Source organism: Bufo bufo, chromosome 1, assembly GCF_905171765.1.
Source record: "Bufo bufo chromosome 1, aBufBuf1.1, whole genome shotgun sequence".
NCBI classification, from domain to species: Eukaryota; Metazoa; Chordata; class Amphibia; order Anura; family Bufonidae; genus Bufo; species Bufo bufo.
Genome location: NC_053389.1, coordinates 230,581,564 through 230,600,013, shown reverse-complemented (window position 1 = coordinate 230,600,013; position 18,450 = coordinate 230,581,564). Strand labels below are relative to the sequence as shown.

At 42.1% G+C, this 18,450-nt stretch overlaps 1 protein-coding gene across 2 annotated transcripts in view; it reads left to right on the top strand.

The window, feature by feature from the left end:
* LOC121004237 (sodium- and chloride-dependent GABA transporter 2-like) overlaps positions 1 to 18,450 on the top strand; it is a 112,488-nt gene that overhangs the window by 73,252 nt on the left and 20,786 nt on the right. For both annotated transcript variants that reach the window (XM_040436406.1, XM_040436399.1), the window contains exons 5-14: positions 1,614 to 1,695; positions 4,544 to 4,676; positions 6,554 to 6,688; positions 9,511 to 9,614; positions 11,125 to 11,249; positions 14,214 to 14,326; positions 15,081 to 15,218; positions 15,634 to 15,736; positions 15,951 to 16,051; positions 16,144 to 16,314. In XM_040436406.1, the coding sequence (XP_040292340.1) occupies positions 1,614 to 1,695; positions 4,544 to 4,676; positions 6,554 to 6,688; positions 9,511 to 9,614; positions 11,125 to 11,249; positions 14,214 to 14,326; positions 15,081 to 15,218; positions 15,634 to 15,736; positions 15,951 to 16,051; positions 16,144 to 16,314 (1,205 nt within the window). The remainder of the gene's footprint in view (positions 1 to 1,613; positions 1,696 to 4,543; positions 4,677 to 6,553; positions 6,689 to 9,510; positions 9,615 to 11,124; positions 11,250 to 14,213; positions 14,327 to 15,080; positions 15,219 to 15,633; positions 15,737 to 15,950; positions 16,052 to 16,143; positions 16,315 to 18,450) is intronic.

Here is an 18,450-nt window from a genome sequence, read left to right as displayed (position 1 = left end):
TTGGCTCCGATGAGCCAAAGTTATTAGTTCGCGAAGTCTTGCGAGACTTTGCATAATAACTTCATAAATCAATTTCTACTGTAAAAAAACATTTAGGGAGACAGTTTTCTGAGTGTCCTAACATAATATTCAATAACCTTTCTTTACAGTTTTGTCATGTAAAAACTCATTTGCATAAACATGGGCATATGGGAAAGACATGCCGTTTTCAGCTGAAAAACCATTTGCATGGAAAATTCGTGATCTACACTACTCCTGAACAGCTCCATCTATTGGTTTCATAGTCTTATGACAAGAGTAATCGTCTAGTGTAGATCGCAAATTTTCCATTCAAATGTTTTTTCAGCTGAAAAACAAGGCAGATTCTGCTCATTTGCATGTCTTTCCCATACGACCATGTTTAGGCAAATTTGTTTTTACATGACAAAACTGTATAGAAAGGTTATTGAATATTATGTTAGGACAATGAGAAAACTTTTTGTCTCCCTAATGATATTAATCTAGGTGCGCAGGTCCACCCAAGCCATCCAACAGATCTGAAGTAACTTTGAGGCTTACTGGCTCTTAGTCAGATGTCTCAGATTGCACAAGGCTGCCATTGTAAGATATGCTGACTAAGCCTGTCATCTGTCTCATGGATAGATTGATGACTTGCATATACCTGGCTATTGGCATATAGCCTTTGTGTGGTTGTCTATTGTATGCCGTAGATAATAGGAGTCCAAGACGCATCCAGCTATCCTCTTAATGCTGTTTCCAAACCATTTTGATGGGGTTTCCATCAATTTCTAACCTTTTTTTGTGAACCAGACACCCTCTTCTCTTCCGAGCAGAGGGTGCCTGGGGTTCTCCCATTGACTTCCATTGTGCTTGGGTGCTCGATAGAGCACAGGGGCATACCAATGTGTTTCGCCAGAGCACCCGAGCACACAAGTATTTTGGTGCTCGATCAACACTAATTATTGTAGTTATATTCTTATACATAGGGGACCATTTTATAGTAGTTATATTCTTGTACATAGGAGGCAATATTATAGTAGTTATATTCTTGTACATAGGAGCAGTATTATAGTAGTTATATTCTTGTACATAGGAGGCAGTATTATAGTGGTTATATTCTTGTACATGGGAGGAAGTATTATAGTAGTTATATTCTTGTACATAGGAGGCAGTATTATAGTAGTTATATTCTTGTACATAGGAGGAAGTATTATAGTAGTTATATTCTTGTACATAGGAGGCAATATTATAGTAGTTATATTCTTGTACATAGGAGGCAGTATTGTAGTAGTTATATTCTTGTACATAAGAGGCAGCATTATAGTAGTTATATTCTTGTACATGGGAGGAAGTATTATAGTAGTTATATTCTTGTACATAGGAGGCAGTATTATAGTAGTTATATTCTTGTACATAGGAGGAAGTATTATAGTAGTTATATTCTTGTACATAGGAGGCAGTATTATAGTAGTTATATTCTTGTACATAGGAGACAGTATGATTGTAATTACATTTACCTTATATTACTGTACAAAGGGAGCAGTATTAAATTAGCTATATTCTTGTATACTGAATATTTTCTCTTCATCATGCTATCACATTTATTTCCTCAGAGAACTGTATAGATTTTCACAAGAGCAACAACACTCACAACATGACAATAAATGGAACATCCAGCGTCATTGAGTTTTGGGAGTAAGTTGAAGGCTGCTTTCTGACCATCCTGGACACTTGAGGGCCCTTTACACAGGCCGACACCGAAGGCAATTATCAGGAACTAACCATTTGTTCCCAATAGTTACCTGCTTGTTGCAGCAATCACCTTCGCTGTATGGTGTTTAAACAGAAATTATGTTTTAGGTGATATTACCAGCAATGCCTTCAACTAATGAATGAGCATTTGCTTGTTCATTTGGTGATTGGTGACACCTTTACACAGGGTAAGTATCAGGAAGGAATGTTGCAAGGAATAATTCTTCTTGATAATTGCCCCAATCATTGGCCCATGTAAAATGGGCACCTTCAAGGGGTTGTCTTACTTCAGCAAATAGCATTTGTCATCTAGAGAAAGTTAATGCAAGACACTTACTGATGTGTTGTGATTGTACCAGGGGCGTAACGATCGCAGTCGCAGAGGGTGCGACCGGGCCCGGCGGGGGGAGGGGGCCTGCTGCACTCACGTGTAATGGGAGCGCTCTGACGGGGCCCGGCATGAAGTACAGTGAGAATTCCGGGCCCTATCAGAGCGCTCTTCAAACATAAGGGCCGCAGGGGGGAGCGTAGAGGCAAGGAAGGGGGGGTACTCACCCGGTAGTTCTTGTTACTGCCGGGCTGTTCGTTTTCAGATTAAAGCAGGGAGACCTCTCCGCTCCCTGCTTCACTTTTCTTTTGATCTCCGGCGCTCCCCCTGCTGGCCGCACATCGCGCTGCTGGCTGTGAGAGGAGCGCTGAAGGCCCGGGAATCGGCCTCCAGCACAGCCAGCAGCGCACGTCATCAGGGAAGAGGGTAAGTGTGTGTTTTTTTTCCCATAAAGCTGCGGACAGGAGGCAAAATGGGGGCAACAACTAGAGTTAGGGGGCACAAAAGTGGACATCTTTACTGAGGGGGCGGCCTAATCTGGAATAACTACTGTGAGGGGGCACCTAATCTGGAATAACTACTGTGAGGGGACACCTAATCTGGAATAACTACTGTGAGGGGGCACATATCTGGCATAACTACTGTGAGGGGGCACATATATGTCCACAGCCACTGTGAGGGGGCACATATCTGGCATAACTATGGTGAGGGGGCACATACCTGGCATAACCACTGTGAGGGGGCACAAATCTGGCATAACTACTGTGAGGGGGCACAAATCTGGCATAACTACTGTGAGGGGACACATATCTGGCATAACTACTGTGAGGAGGCACATATCTGGCTATAACTACTGTGAGGAGGCACATATCTGGGCATAACTACTGTGAGGAGGCACATATCTGGGCATAACTACTGTGAGGGGGCACATATCTGGGCATAACTACTGTGACAGGAACAAAGTTGGGCATAACTGCTTTGAGGGGCCACAAGGAGGACATAACTATTTTGAAGGGACCACAAGGTGGGCTTAATTACTGTGAGGGGCCACAATGTAGGCATTAGTACTGTGTGGTAGCACTTAGGGGGAAATGTCCTAGATTACCCTGCTATGCATTGGCATAGCTCAGTCTTACAGGACCAGCACAGCGCCCCCTGCTGGGGATTTCACAGGGGCAGTCACCGTCCCTTCCTTATGTGATTATTCTTTTTTTCTCTATCACCTCAGGGACCTTGTTCTGGATCCAGTAGACATTACGCCGACGCCAGCGACACCCTGGATGAGGTAGGACCAGATTTTATTAGGACTGGGTGAGTGTAGCCATGCATTGGGCTTAGGGCTCTTTAACATGAGCGGATCCTGTGAGGGTAATCCGCTGCGTGAAATAGCCAAGCCCCTTCCAGACACAGAGCATTAACATGATTGATAATGCCCCGTGCCTCTCTGTGATCTTTTTATTACAAAATCACAGTGACAACTTTATCTCACCCTGATTTTGTAGTAAATAGATCACAGAGAGGCACGGGGCATTATCAGTCATGTTACTGCTCCGTGTCTCTGCTGTCCGGAACGGGGCTTGGCTCTCCTTCACGCAGCAGATTACCTGCACGGCATCCGTGTGAAAAAGCCCTTAATGTAAAGAAAATCTGCCGCCTCTTTGTAAAAATGGAGGCGGGGCCCGATCCAAAGTTTGCACTGTGGCCCATAACACTCTAGTTACACCACTGGATTGTCCATATTGCCTCCTTTGCTGGCTCGATTAATTTTTCCATCGTATTATACACTGCTCATTTCCAGGGATTACGGCCACTGCTACAACACAGATATGAGGTGCCCGGGACAGGAGCTGCTGCTCATGAGTGCCTATACGCACTTCCACTGTCCCGGCCTCCACGGAGGCCGGTGCTTTTTCCTTTAGTGTGAACTTACATTAGTAAGTGCCTTGCATTAACTTTGTCTACACGATAAATGGCATTTGCAGCAGTGAGACAACCCCTTTTAAAGTATCAGTGAATGTCCTTGTCTAGGACTTTTCCCTCTGATGTATACTGGGTTCACACGTTGCAACATCCTTTCTATGAATATCCAGATTCTGCTCTGGTCATAATTCATGCACAGGATACATTCCTATTCTGTGGGAACTGTAATTGATTCCTTATGGGTTGTTACTAGGGATGAGCGAACTTCATATTTTGAAGTTCGTGTTTGGGGGCTCCAGCATATGCAGGCCATCGACTTCTATTATGACGGAATGTCTCTAAAGGCATTCCGTTATGCATTCTGCCATGAAATTGCGTTATGGTCCGTGGTAACGGAATCCATAATGCAATTCAGCATATACCCCAACCCGAACTCAAACTTCAAAATATGAAGTTCGCTTATCCCTAGTTGTTATCAAACCTTAATAAGTGTTATATTACTTGATTCCACACAAACCAAGTAAATCCCTATCTTCTCTCCAGGAGGCGAGTACTTAGCATATCAGATGGCATTGATCAGATCGGGAGCCTACGTTGGGAGCTTGCTCTGTGTCTCCTGCTGGCCTGGATAATCTGCTACTTCTGTATCTGGAAGGGGGTTAAATCAACTGGAAAGGTGAGTGCATTTTCTTTGAAATAAGCCAAAGTCCACATTTAAGGCTTTCATTATGCAGCCGTTTGACTAAAAGTTGAGCTTTAAAGGGAGTCTGTTACCTACTCTGAGTGGTTTACACCGCTCAGATCGCGTTATAGAACGTTTGCCCCCCCATTAAAATAGTACCTCTCTTGTGTCTGTCCCACGTAGAGATCCTGAAAAAAGTGCTTTATAAAGTTATGCAAATTAGCTGTTGCGAGTGCCCAGGTCCCTCAGCTATGTGCCCAGATAACCGCTTCCCTTGCAGTCCTCTGGCCCGCCCTCCACTCCTACTTCATCCTCCTCCTCTGGCTTAGAGATCTCGCATGAGCGCCGGCCACCGCTGGGCCTGCGTATGCCCACTGCTCTGCCCACTATGGGCAGAGGCACAGATCTTAACAGTGCGCATGTGCAGGCCTGGCGTTGACCAGCGCTCGCGCGAGATCTCCAAGCCAGAGGAGGAGGACGAAGTAGGAAAGGAGTTTACAGCCTTTAAAAGTTTACAGCCATATGGGAAGTAATTTATAGCTAAGTAATTTGTAGTTTTAATTACGTTTCATCCCCCTTATTGCTACTGTGAAATGCTGCAGAATTTCCATCTGTACTCCACAGCCCAAGATCTTCAGCATATGCATCCAACCCTAAAATGAATTACATTTAGATCTATCAAATCACAAAGACGTGTGAACCATGAGCTTGGACACCACCAAGCTCATGTGTAAGTGGAACTCCTCTTTAGATGACCACACATGGCTTGCCATCATAAATCCTAGCCCAGGAGCCCTAGACTTTTTGTACATCCCTTGACTGGACAATTACATTCATATTTATTTTTTAAAAGTGCATATTGTATAGATTGTCCCTCATCTACACCCTAGTGAGGTGCTTGAAAAAGTTGAAGAAATGCTACGCTTAGAGGTTTTCAGGTAATAATTACATTTTATCTAATATCCACAGCCTGCCTCCTGAACAGAAGAATAATACTAACCTGCTCCCCGCTGTTCCAGTCCTCCACGCTGCCTCCACTGTCTCCATCTTCCACAGTGTTTACATCTGGTGGTGCATGGGCTAGGTTACATGCTCCGCTGCAGCCAATAACTGGCTTCAGGGTTAATGTGGCCACCAGCAGCACGTCACCACTGAAACCAGTTAATGGCTGCAGCGGAGCATGTGAACATGGCCATGCATTGCCGGATGTAAACACTGTGGGGACTGGAAGATGGAAACAGTGGAGACAGCGTGGAGGACCGCAGCAGTGGGGAGCAGGTAAGTATCAGTCTTCTTTTTCAGGAGGCAGCCAGAAGGCATTAGATAAAATGTAATTATTACCAGAAAACCCCTTTGTGACTAGAGATGAGCGAATTTTTCAAAAGTTTCATTCGGCGGATTCACCGACTTTTACAAAATAGCGCCCCCCCATCATTGTACCCCTCAGATGCCGCGTTCATACATGATCGCAGCATCTGAGTGTAAAAACAGTGTGAAATTAACATATTTTTTTTTTTTATCAAACTTATCGCCTCCATTTGCTCGGGACGGGCTGGCCACTGCCATCTTGCTTGAAGATCTGGAGTGAAATCTCGCACAGCGTGAGATTCCGTCATCATGTGGCTAGATCTTCAATCAAGATGGTGGCTGGCGGCCCGTCGCGAACAAATGGAGGAGGTAAGAATGATTTTTTTTAGTTTTTTGCACTATTTCAGGTTAAACCGATTAGCTTACACGAAGCACGAGGAAATTCAGCTTTGAAGCAAATCTAATTTATCCTGAAATTCGGATCAACTTCCACTTTGTGGGATTCGATTCGCTCATCTCTATTTGTGACTATCAAATTCGAGTGAGAATTTTTTTTTCTGCAGGTTGTTTACTTTACGGCAACTTTTCCTTACTTGATGCTGATTGTTTTGCTTATCCGAGGGGTCTCATTGCCTGGTGCTCTGCAAGGCATTCAGTTCTACCTGTACCCAGACCTCAGCCGGCTTCAGGATCCGCAGGTGATTAAAGATGAATGTCACTGCATTAGGCAGATATCTTCTACTAAAGCTGCGCATAAATGTGATGATGTTTCACAAGATACATTCGCAAATAATGACTGTTAGCAATAACAATTATTATTACCCCAAGAGTAGTAAAATTTATCGGAAACGTTCAGGTGGAGTTGTCTTTTGTTCAGTAACAATCACTGTTAAAGGGGTTTTCTGGATTCTAGATATTGAAGTGAAGGAAAGCCAAGCTGCAATACACTGCAACGGCTACTACACATTGAATAGAGCTTTCTGCTTCTGCCCCTGTCCACTCAGTTTTTTTTCCAGTGCCAGTCTGCTGAAAATAGCTGATTGGGGAGGGCCCCAGGTGAGGGACTCTCGCTAAACTGATATTAATGACTTATACTGAAGGTAGGTTATCAATTATCTAGAATCTGGAAAAACCCTTTAAGATGAGTATAGTAAGCATAGTAAGCTAACCAAAAAAATAAGATTGTTGTCTCCAAACCTCTGTATCCGCCAATAGTCATGGTCATCATCTCTATGGAAGAGGGAGATAGAGGGCTGACAAACACTTATGACACCACCTATCTCAAGTAAAATTATAGGGATGAATAAATCCATTCTATCAAATATTTGTTTCACCTAATCGACTAACAAAAATCTCATGTCTATAACCAGCGTACTTACTAGCATTAGGGAAGCACACTCATTGATATACATGAAGAGTAGAATGGGTCTCTTGCAAGAGAAAAAAATCTTATCATGGGGTGTCTTGTAGATGCTTGTTCTAAATTTATAATACCCACACCTAATGTAGAGGAGCATCCTGTATTTTGGGTGGAGTTACCCTTTAGGATGTTATGGTCAAGTAACTCCACCTATGGAGGACTGTAGGTCCTTGATTCTCTACTCATGACTGTCATGAGTCTGGAGGACCACGGCCAAATAGCAGAAGTCTGCAGACTGGTTAAATAATTGGCTTGTGTTGCATTCATTTTCAAGTTATGTGATGGCGCAATTTGCAGCATTATGCCTGTGAAGGGGCAAGTTCACAAGGACAATAGTTTTTCCTGCAGTGAACCAGATTGACAGCCGTTGAGCATATCTTGCTGAGCCCAACAGGGTGGCATAGAGTGAAAGCTGTGTGCTGTCAGAATCCTGATATTTACACATATCTGAGCCTGGCAGGGGCCTTCCTTTGGTTGAAAACATTCTTCAGGCCAAGTACAATCCAGAGAACAAGCTGATTGGAGTCAGCGATATGGAAAAATTCTGCAATTTCTTTTTATTAGTTAGAATTTTTTGGTTCTTTGGTTTGTTTTAGCTATGCTCATTTGTGGCAAAAATCGGATTAAAATACAGATGAACGAGATAAGTGTGGCTTCAGTACACCAACTTCTTTTAGCCTCTTCTTTGGTCCTAGTTTATTGGCAAGTGTGCCTTGTGTTGCAAATCAAAGCAATCCGCAGGCAGACTGGGCGCTTGGGTCATACTGCCTGATGACTGTGGTTGTTAGGCAGTGTATCCTTAGCAATCAGCCTGAAAGATAGGAGACAAATGTGCTTAAAACTGTAATGGCACTGTGCAGACACCAGAGAATGCAAACTGCAGCTGCTATGCAATTTCCTATATCAGGCTGCATTGTTAATCAGATTTTTTTCTTTAAAAATGGAAATGCAACCTAAGTAAAACAAAAAGCATAATAATACAAATCTATCAAATCATGTGACAGTCAATCTATTGAATATATTCTGCAGAAGTCAAGATTACTAGGGGTCCAAACCTGGGGCATTTTGTAACTGAACCAGTAGAGCTAGTGTAAAAACCATCCATAGAGACAGACCATGCTGCTTCTGTGGGCTGCACGATATTTGTTTTAAATTAAAAAGGTTTGTCCCATGAAAAATATTCTACATTTTTAAAGCATATAAGTAAACATTCAGTATACTAGCCACTGAGTTATTCAATAAAATCTATCTGTATAGCTGCACCTGATGTTTGTTCTTTTCCTCATGTCTCTGTCCACCTTGCTGAGTTGGTCACACATGCTCAGTTCCATCCTTCACCTGCCTCCAGCACTATCTTCTGTTAGAACCTGTGAAAGTTACAGGACACACCTCCTAAGCAAGGATAAACCCCTGAGCTACTAGCATGAAATACATTTAGCAAAACAATTGGAGCAATGAATGGGGCAGCTCTAGATCCATATGAGGTACAGAGCTGGTTGTAGCTTTGTTACAAAGAGATTGTCACGTACTATATGATGTCTGATTTTCATTTTCTACATTGATTATGGGATTTCCCCTTTAATGTTTGTATGAGAAGTGTTTTAGTAGTGACTAGTGTTGAGCGAACTTGTTTTTTAAGTTCGGCATCTAAAGTTCGGGTTCGAGTTATCGAAGAATCGCATTATGGATTCTAAATTCCGTTATGGTCCGTGGTAGCAGAATCCATAACGGTATTCTTCAATAACCTGAACCCGAACTTTAGACGTCGAACTTTAAACACAAGTTCGCTCAACACTAGAAGTGACCCATCTTCTCCAGTACTCATTGTCCTCCGACTGCTGATCTTCATTCATCAAAAATCTGTCAGCTGGTTTGTTGATTGAACTTTGCATATTAAAAATGAATGATTAATCTATTAAATTTGAATTGTGCCAGCCATGTGCTTGGGCACCACTGATCTCAAAATGAAGGAGCTACTTTATTTTGGGATTAGTGGTGTCCAATCCCATGGCTGACATGAATCGGTTAGGGACATGAGGAGCAGATGTGTCCTTTATCAACTGATCTTATATTTGCCATTCACCAGACTGTGCTCGGCAGGTCTGGATGGACGCTGGAACACAGATCTTTTTCTCCTTTGCCATTTGCTTGGGATGTCTGACAGCATTGGGAAGCTACAATCAATATCACAACAACTGCTATAGGTAATTATTTATAAGATGACATGCTCGCTGGTACTTTAATTTGTAGAGCATTAATAGCATATATAAATATATACACTCACCTAAAGAATTATTAGGAACACCTGTTCTGTTTCTCATTAATGCAATTATCTAGTCAACCAATCACATGGCAGTTGCTTCAATGCATTTAGGGGGGTGGTCCTGGTCAAGACAATCTCCTGAACTCCAAACTGAATGTCAGAATGGGAAAGAAAGGTGATTTAAGCAATTTTGAGCGTGGCATGGTTGTTGGTGCCAGACGGGCCGGTCTGAGTATTTCACAATCTGCTCAGTTACTGGGATTTTCACGCACAACCATTTCTAGGGTTTACAAAGAATGGTGTGAAAAGGGAAAAACATCCAGTATGTGGCAGTCCTGTGGGCAAAAATGCCTTGTGGATGCTAGAGGTCAGAGGAGAATGGGCCGACTGATTCAAGCTGATAGAAGAGCAACGTTGACTGAAATAACCACTCGTTACAACCAAGGTATGCAGCAAAGCATTTGTGAAGCCACAACATGCACAACCTTGAGGCGGATGGGCTACAACAGCAGAAGACCCCACCGGGTACCACTCATCTCCACTACAAATAGGAAAAAGAGGCTACAATTTGCACGAGCTCACCAAAATTGGACTGTTGAAGACTGGAAAAATGTTGCCTGGTCTGATGAGTCTCGATTTCTGTGAGACATTCAAATGGTAGAGTCCGAATTTGGCGTAAACAGAATGAGAACATGTATCCATCCTCTGATGGCTACTTCCAGCAGGATAATGCACCATGTCACAAAGCTCGAATCATTTCAAATTGGTTTCTTGAACATGACAATGAGTTCACTGCACTAAAATGGCCCCCACAGTCACCAGATCTCAGCCCAATAGAGCATCTTTGGGATGTGGTGGAACGGGAGCTTCGTGCCCTGGATGTGCATCCCTCAAATCTCCATCAACTGCAAGATGCTATCCTATCAATATGGGCCAACATTTCTAAAGAATGCTATCAGCACCTTGTTGAATCAATGCCACGTAGAATGAAGTCAAAAGGGGGTCCAACACCGTATTAGTATGGTGTTCCTAATAATTCTTTAGGTGAGTGTATATACAGTATATATTACATACACCTTCATTGTGACATTGTCTACCTGTCCATTTACCTCAAAGCTGTCCCTCATTTACCTCAAAGATGTCCCTTAGATGCTTTATATAAGAAAATGTGAGCACATCTTGTGAGAGTTATTTACTGCAAAAAAATGCATCAACAATTAGTACTCTAAAATCTACTCTACAATATCTAATTCAGTAGGCCGTACATCAAAGCCTTTAGTAAAGTGGGCCTGGTTGGAAACAGCCTTAAAATGAAGTTATAATTAAATATCATTTGGCGGTCTCAGCAGGAACCTACTTCTATTCTGACTTCCTGCCAATACAGCCACATTTGACTAGAGACATACCGTATATAGGTGGTGAAAATCTGTATTGTTCTTATATTCTGGCAGAGATTGCATCGCTTTATGCTTTCTGAATAGCGGCACAAGTTTCGTGGCTGGATTCGCCATCTTTTCCATCTTGGGTTTTATGGCAGAAGAGCAAGGTGTGCCAATATCGGAGGTGGCAGAATCTGGTTAGTAGATTTATGTTTCTTTTTTTATGATAGTATATAGGTAAGTAGTAGTTGAATGTCCCCAGCATGAATACTGCTAGCACTGTTCAGAAATCAATTAGAAATCTGTAATGATAGATGCCATTATTCCATTATTTAGATCATTAAGCCCAAGAATTCAATAGAGCACTGATATTTGTGGCCACTTTCTGATAATTGTCCTGATAATTATATAATGATAAAATGAAGAAACTTTGTAGCAGACCTAAATCAAACCCTGCAGGACCAGGTCAATTTTGGAAATTTTGTATTCGATTTTTCCTTCTCGTCTTCCAAGGGCAATAAACTTTTTTTCTTTTTCCATCAACATCACCATATGAGTTTTTTTGTGGGACAAGTTTTTGGGACATTATTTGTGGGGTGAAAAAAATTTGATTTGGCCATTGATATTTGGGTCATTTGCATATATTAAAACATCATTTTTCTCAGCAATGAGGGACCAACACAGATGCCAGACAGTTCCGCAGGTGCAAAACTGCCGACAGATGCTCTTTAAATTGATTTTTACTTTTAGTTCCCTTAGGGGACTTGAACCTGTAATTATTTTTCCTAATATTTTTCCTAATATTCAAATTAGGCATTTGGTGCAATGAGGGCATCACCATTGCTCTAATTGCACCTGAGCTCTACTCCTTTCTGTGGCCACTCTGCTTTGCCACTGCTTAACACTGTCAATCAGCACAGCAAGGGAGGGGTTGGCCACAGAAAGGAGCAAACCTTGGTGCAACCAGAGCAACGTCAACTTTCTCACTGCCCAAAATGCTCAATTTGCATAGTAGGAAAAGTTATCATAACTTGGGAACAGAGCCTCAAATCAACAAATTAAAAGCAGCTCTTCAATCAGATGAACTACAGTTATGTGTCTATGCAAACAGTTGGATAGGGAGGTCACTGATGAGAGATTCCTTTTAACCATGGCGGATCCTATCAAAGGATGATGTAGCTTCCTTCCACTGTCTAGCTGCTCAGATGCCACTGTTGTTATTGACTGTGGCATCTGAGTTAAACAACTGGGATTGGTTTTCTCTCTGATCCGACATACAGCAGGCAGGTGCCAGTTGTATAATGCAGCTGGAACCCGCTGTGTATGGAGTGGGCTCAGCTCATGATCCCATTCCATACTCCCCTCAAATTTTCTTCCATTTGGCCCCTACATTGTGCTAATGTATATTTAGTAGGTTAGCCAGAAACAGAGGACCTATAGGAGGGAATATGACTGCAGAATAAAACTATACAGAGGTTCATTGTTGTATTTTCAGATTTGTCAGATAGCTGTATTATTTTTACTTTCGAATAAAATAATAACTTTTACAAAGACAGGTGCATTCTGCGGTCTTACTAAACCCTCATACTGATGTAAAATTGAGAGATTACATATCCTACTGTGGTGCGGTGCTCGGCCTCAGACATGTCCTCCACAGTAGGATATGTTGGCTAATCTCTCAATTTTACATCAGTATGAGGGTTTAGTAAGACCGCAGAGTGCATCTGTCTTTGTAAAAGTTATTGTTATTTTGTTTGTTTGTTTATCACATCCACACATTTGCTATCCTGTGTAGGATGTCTATTGCGGTACTTGTGGTCCGCTGCTGGCATCCTCCATTCTATGCATTTTTGCAGGGGATGGCCATTAGCAGTGGACCACAAGTGCAGGATCTACCCCCCTGTATAGATGCGCCACTGCATATGGGGTTGAGCACTTTTTGCTTTTCATTACCACGCCAATTTGTAGTTTATTTTTACTTTTCTAACAGCTTTTAAACACTCATTTAAAAAAGTTGTATTTTGCTAAGTGGTGGGCTATCCTCAGGATAAGCCATAACTTGCTGATTGGTGAGGGTCTGACGCGCCACCCCCGTCCTATCAGCTGTTCGGGTGTATCTTCGTTGCCGGAAGTTGGTGCTGGAATTTACTTCAATGGGCTGGACAACATCTTTAAGCTTAATTCTTATTAAACTGATAAGAATTTTGCTTAAATGTGTGTTGATGAGCTGTCAGGGAACTAGAGATTTGTCTCCTCTGAGCCCTAACAGTCTGCAGATGCAGTAAAACTGAAAGAGGACAAACTGTGTAAATGTTTTAATAAAGACCATATAGGGGTTAACATTTTCTGTGGCTGATCAACCTATGGTAGCGATGTGCAAAATCAATAGCCCTATCCACTCTTCCACTTATTAGTCCAATATCTTCTGGAGGGTCATTGAGTAAAAGGTGTAGAAAAGGTTCTACCTAGAACACATTGGAGAGAGCTTTGCCTCAAGACAATTTGCTAGGGAGATTTATTTAGTAAAGCACTGAGTAAGCCACAACAATTTTACAACTCCATCAATCCCGCAAAATGTGGAGGATAAGTGAAATAAAAGCAATCTTGAATCACAATGAAGATGGGGACACAGTGTTGAATCCAGTACAGAAATAGACAAAGTCAACACAAATGGATGCATTCACTTGAATGATAGCTGAGCTGCATTAACCAAGCAAGCGCACTGCACTTTGAACAGAGCAGACCCCCATGATCTTCTATTGATGAGCTGTGCTGAAGATATGTCATCAATATTGTTTTAAAGGTTTTAGCCCAAAATAAGTGGGATGCTTAATAAACAAAAAAGGCATTCAGAGTTGATCTTTAGTTCCCACTCATTGCAGCTGCCATAAAGCACACACACTGTGCTGCACTGTTTATACAGATAATAAAGAGAGGACGTGTACGTTTCCAATATGGCCGCCAATAAGAAAGTGTTTGCAAATAGTTAATGTACATATTTTTTTTAATTACAGATGGTAATCTAATTAATAAGACTAAAATTAAATACATGAGATTATCAATTTAAGACAAAATATGTGAGTTTTGCTAACACAGTCATAGACAGTGGAATCTGCATTTGAAACCTAGATAAGACTATTTTCCATTATCTCGTTTTCCAGGTCCAGGTTTAGCTTTTATTGCCTACCCCCGAGCTGTTTCTATGATGCCATTCTCTCCACTTTGGGCCTGTTTCTTCTTCATCATGGTCATTCTTCTGGGTCTGGACAGTCAGGTACCCTTGTATAAACTATGAGATATTTGTAGTTGTAAAGGCTATGTACACTCTCATTTTTTATTGCTTCAATTAATCTATGTTTTTCATGGTAACCTACCACAAACAAACCTTCTGTAGTCTGATCTATATTTCCATCCATACCATTCCTTACTTTATGTTAACATACTTTAGGTTAGGTTAGCAAGAAGTAGGGGACAGATGGAAAAGAGTTGATTGCAGGATCAGACTACAGAAGGACACAAAATCTAAAGTCAATGGCTTATAATACTGCACCATGCTAAGGAGCTGCTAATATAACCAGCATGCATGTTATCAGATGTTTCTGGAGGTTCTCAGAATTTAAGATGTGAGATATACAGTATCAGAACACCAATCCAGGTAAGCTAAACTACATTACAGTTGCATGTTTCTTTACCGACAATCTTGGATGGAGATTTCCAGAGATGATCTGTTGGGTGTTGCAGGTAATGCAAACAATTTGTATTCCAAAGCTGGTCATCTTGCACCACTTATCTTGAGACACAGTAGCTAATCCCTAGAGGAAAGGAAAGGAAGAACAAATCTTGTATATTAGATTGCATACCTAAAAACATCAAATAGAGTGAGGATAATTGTAAGCTTTAGTGTCACTTAAATACAGAAGAACACATACATTATATCTACTGTATATAAAGAAGCATGCAAACTATGCAATAGCCTCCTTAGTTATGGTCTATATTGATATGTTTTCCCATTTTTGTCCTTTCTTCAGTTTGTGTGTGTGGAGAGCCTGGTCACCTCTTTGGTGGACATGTATCCCAGGACCTTTCGCAAAAAGAACCGCCGTGAGCTACTTATCCTGGTTGTCTGCATCTTCTCCTTCCTTATTGGTCTTGTCATGTTGACAGAGGTATGGAATGAAGAATGTAGCAATAAAACATGATGGCTTTTAAGTGTATTCCCTTATTCTGGTATTGGTGCATGCTCCTCCTTTCACCTACCAGGACTGGAGCACTTATACTGGTTACTCACCAACGTTGACAATTATTGTAGGCGATAAGGCAGTAAAGTAACCTTGAGGGCTGGTTCATACCGCTTTTGTTTGATACGGTGTCTAAGAAGATTGTAGTGTTGGAATGGTTTATCATGAGCAGGAGATAAGAACATCGAGTGGTGTGGTCTCAATGGGACTGATGAATGGCATCATGGAGCAGCATGAATGTATCATTATTTGAGTCATGAAGATGTGACTCTTGAAGGATGACATTACTTTGCATCAGTATCTTCTAAATAATCCTAACACTTATGTTGTTGTATCCACCCAGGGTGGCATGTATGTGTTTCAGCTATTTGACTATTATGCTGCCAGTGGAATGTGCCTGCTGTTTGTCGCCATCTTTGAGACCCTCTGCATTGGTTGGGTATATGGTAAGTAGTATTACCTTAAGAACATTATTATAGTGGTGCAGCAACCCAGCTATGCCCTCAGGTACCTTCTCCCTGCTTTGTTAGGAAGGATTGGTATAACTTCCTCTTGGGCCAGATTAGTTGGGTATGGGTAGTAGGAGCAGTCTAGATGCTCCACTAGGCTCTGGATTAGACAGTGTACAATGAATTTAAATATACTCTTTTGGTTCTATAGGTGCCGATAACTTCTACGACAATGTGGAACATATGATTGGCTACAGACCCTTGCCCATTATCAAATACTGCTGGTTGTTTATTACTCCTGCGGTGTGCCTGGTGAGATGGTGGTATTATTAATCTGGTGGAAGGTGGTGCAGCTGTAGTATGTTTAGCACAATTTCACCTAAGTTTTTTTTTTTATTCCCCAGGCCACATTTATCTTCTCACTGGTGAAATACACTCCTCTTCAGTATAACAAGCGTTATACTTACCCCTGGTGGGGGGATGCTGTGGGCTGGCTGCTAGCACTGTCGTCTATGATTTGTACCCCACTCTGGATTTGTTACAAAGTTTCGACAATCAAAGGACCTATTGTAGAGGTAAGATGTGGAGGCCTGAAGGTACTGTGATCGTTTATCTCTGTCCGGTAATACATTCTGGTTAGGTAAAGGAAAGATGGTGTCTAATGTTTTTTGTAAAGAGAACCTGTCACCTCTCCTGACATATTTGTTTTAGTTACTAATTGTATTCCCCATCTAATTAACAATGCTGGAGCATCTATTCCTATGACTCTATCTTGTGCCTGTTGGGGAGGGTGTCTCTGCACAGTCTGACACTGGCAGCACTGAATGGATGGTGTCAGATTGTGTAGGGATACACCCCCAACTGGTAACTTCCACCTGTACCTTTTTATCTATAAACTTCTAGCAAAAATAGTAGAAGAATGGCATAAGAACATATGCTCCAGAATTGTTATTACATGGGGAATGCAAGTTGTGACTAAAACAGACATGTCAGGAGAGGTGACCAGTCCTCTTTAAGGTGCGCAGAGTCGGCAAAATAAGACCATTTCGGCGGGGCCAGTTGAGTATCTTATGTATATGTAGGTGTCTCAACATTCCCCTGACAGATGATGTTAGGAGAAAGAAGGATTGGACTTAATTTAAACATGCCTAAACCTTTGTTCTCAAGGCAGATAGGCCACAGTCAAAGGTGTCTGGTAGATGCTTATTCCCCCCTCTCCGTTGAATACACATTCATGCTCTGCTAACTGAGCTTGCATGTGTATGGGGGGTCGGCTGGTGGAGCATTCACCCAAACAACTATGAGAAGTGTATGACTGTCTTTAACCTTAGCATTGATTATCACTAGAGATGAGCGAATCGAAGTTGACGAAGTGAAATTTGATCCGAATTTCGGGAAAAATTGCTGCTGCATGTGTTAGGACATGGAGCAAAGAACTCTGGGAACAAAGGATCACCCACAATCCCATGCATGCAGCCAATCAGCAGCCAGCCAGCCCTGTGATGTCACAGCCCTATAAATAGCCTCAGCCATCTTGTATTCAGCCATTTTCGGTGTACTTAGTGCAGGGAAGACATGACAAGCGCTAGGGAAAGTGGTAGAAAAGACTTTAAAACTTTTTTTGGGCTGAGTAGAAGTTCAGGGAAAGATCATTAGAAGTGTAGGGAAAGGATAGGGAGGAATTATTCCACACTATAAAAGGAGAACAGGGTCCAATAGGGGAGTGTACAGCCTGGGTAATAGGAGCAATTCTATTACACCTTGCTGCACTGACTGGGGATCCAAATTGCCATTATACTGCTGCTTTTAGGTTTGCAACAGATGATATCTCTATAATTCCAGCAAACCTCGCTTGTTATTGGGGTGCAAGTGCTGTGTGATACAGCCATTAACAGGGTGTATTACTAGGAAATATTTCTACGTCTTATTAGCCGTTCAGCGGTGCAGTTATATGTTCTGAAGCCTTTTTTGGGGTGTATTATTGGAAAAATGGGCTTATTTGCCATTCAGCGGTGCAGTTATATCTTCTAAAGCCTTTTTTGTGGTGTATTAGTGAAAAAAGGCTTGTTAGCCGTTGTGCGGGGAAGTGACCAAATTACAGCCTTTTTTTGGGGTGTATTAGTGGAAAAAAAAAGTCTTATTAGCTGTTCAGCGGTGCAGTTATATGTTCTTGGGGTGTATTAGTGAAAAAAAAGTTTTTGGGGTGTATTAATTTCCTTTTTATTTATTTATTTGATCTAACAGTATGTCAGACAGAGAAGTGCCAGGCCCTGCACAGGGGAGGGCAGAGTCCCTAAATGTTTCTGGCGCAGGCACAGGTGACAGCAGAGTAAGGGGGCATGGCAGCAGGGATCACTTCGAGAGGCTAGTGTCATCTAGCGGTCGTGTCTTGACCAGCAACCCAGCGGTGCTTGAATGGTTGACTGGGTCATCCACTTTGTCCAAAGTGACATTAGCTCCACCACCTCAGTCGAAGGTAGCTGTCTGTTCTTCCCATCATCTACTGGTCCTGATGCTCCTGCTCCTCGTCCTCCTACTCCTCTTCACTCATTTCGTCAGCAGTCGATCACCGAAGCGATTGCCAAGAGACAGCAATACGCGTGTGGTCATCCTATGGCACAGAAGCTGAATGTGCTCCTGGCCAAGTTGCTGGTACTGCAGTCCCTCCCTTTCCAAGCGGTGGACCCTGCATCTTTCAGAGAAATGATGGC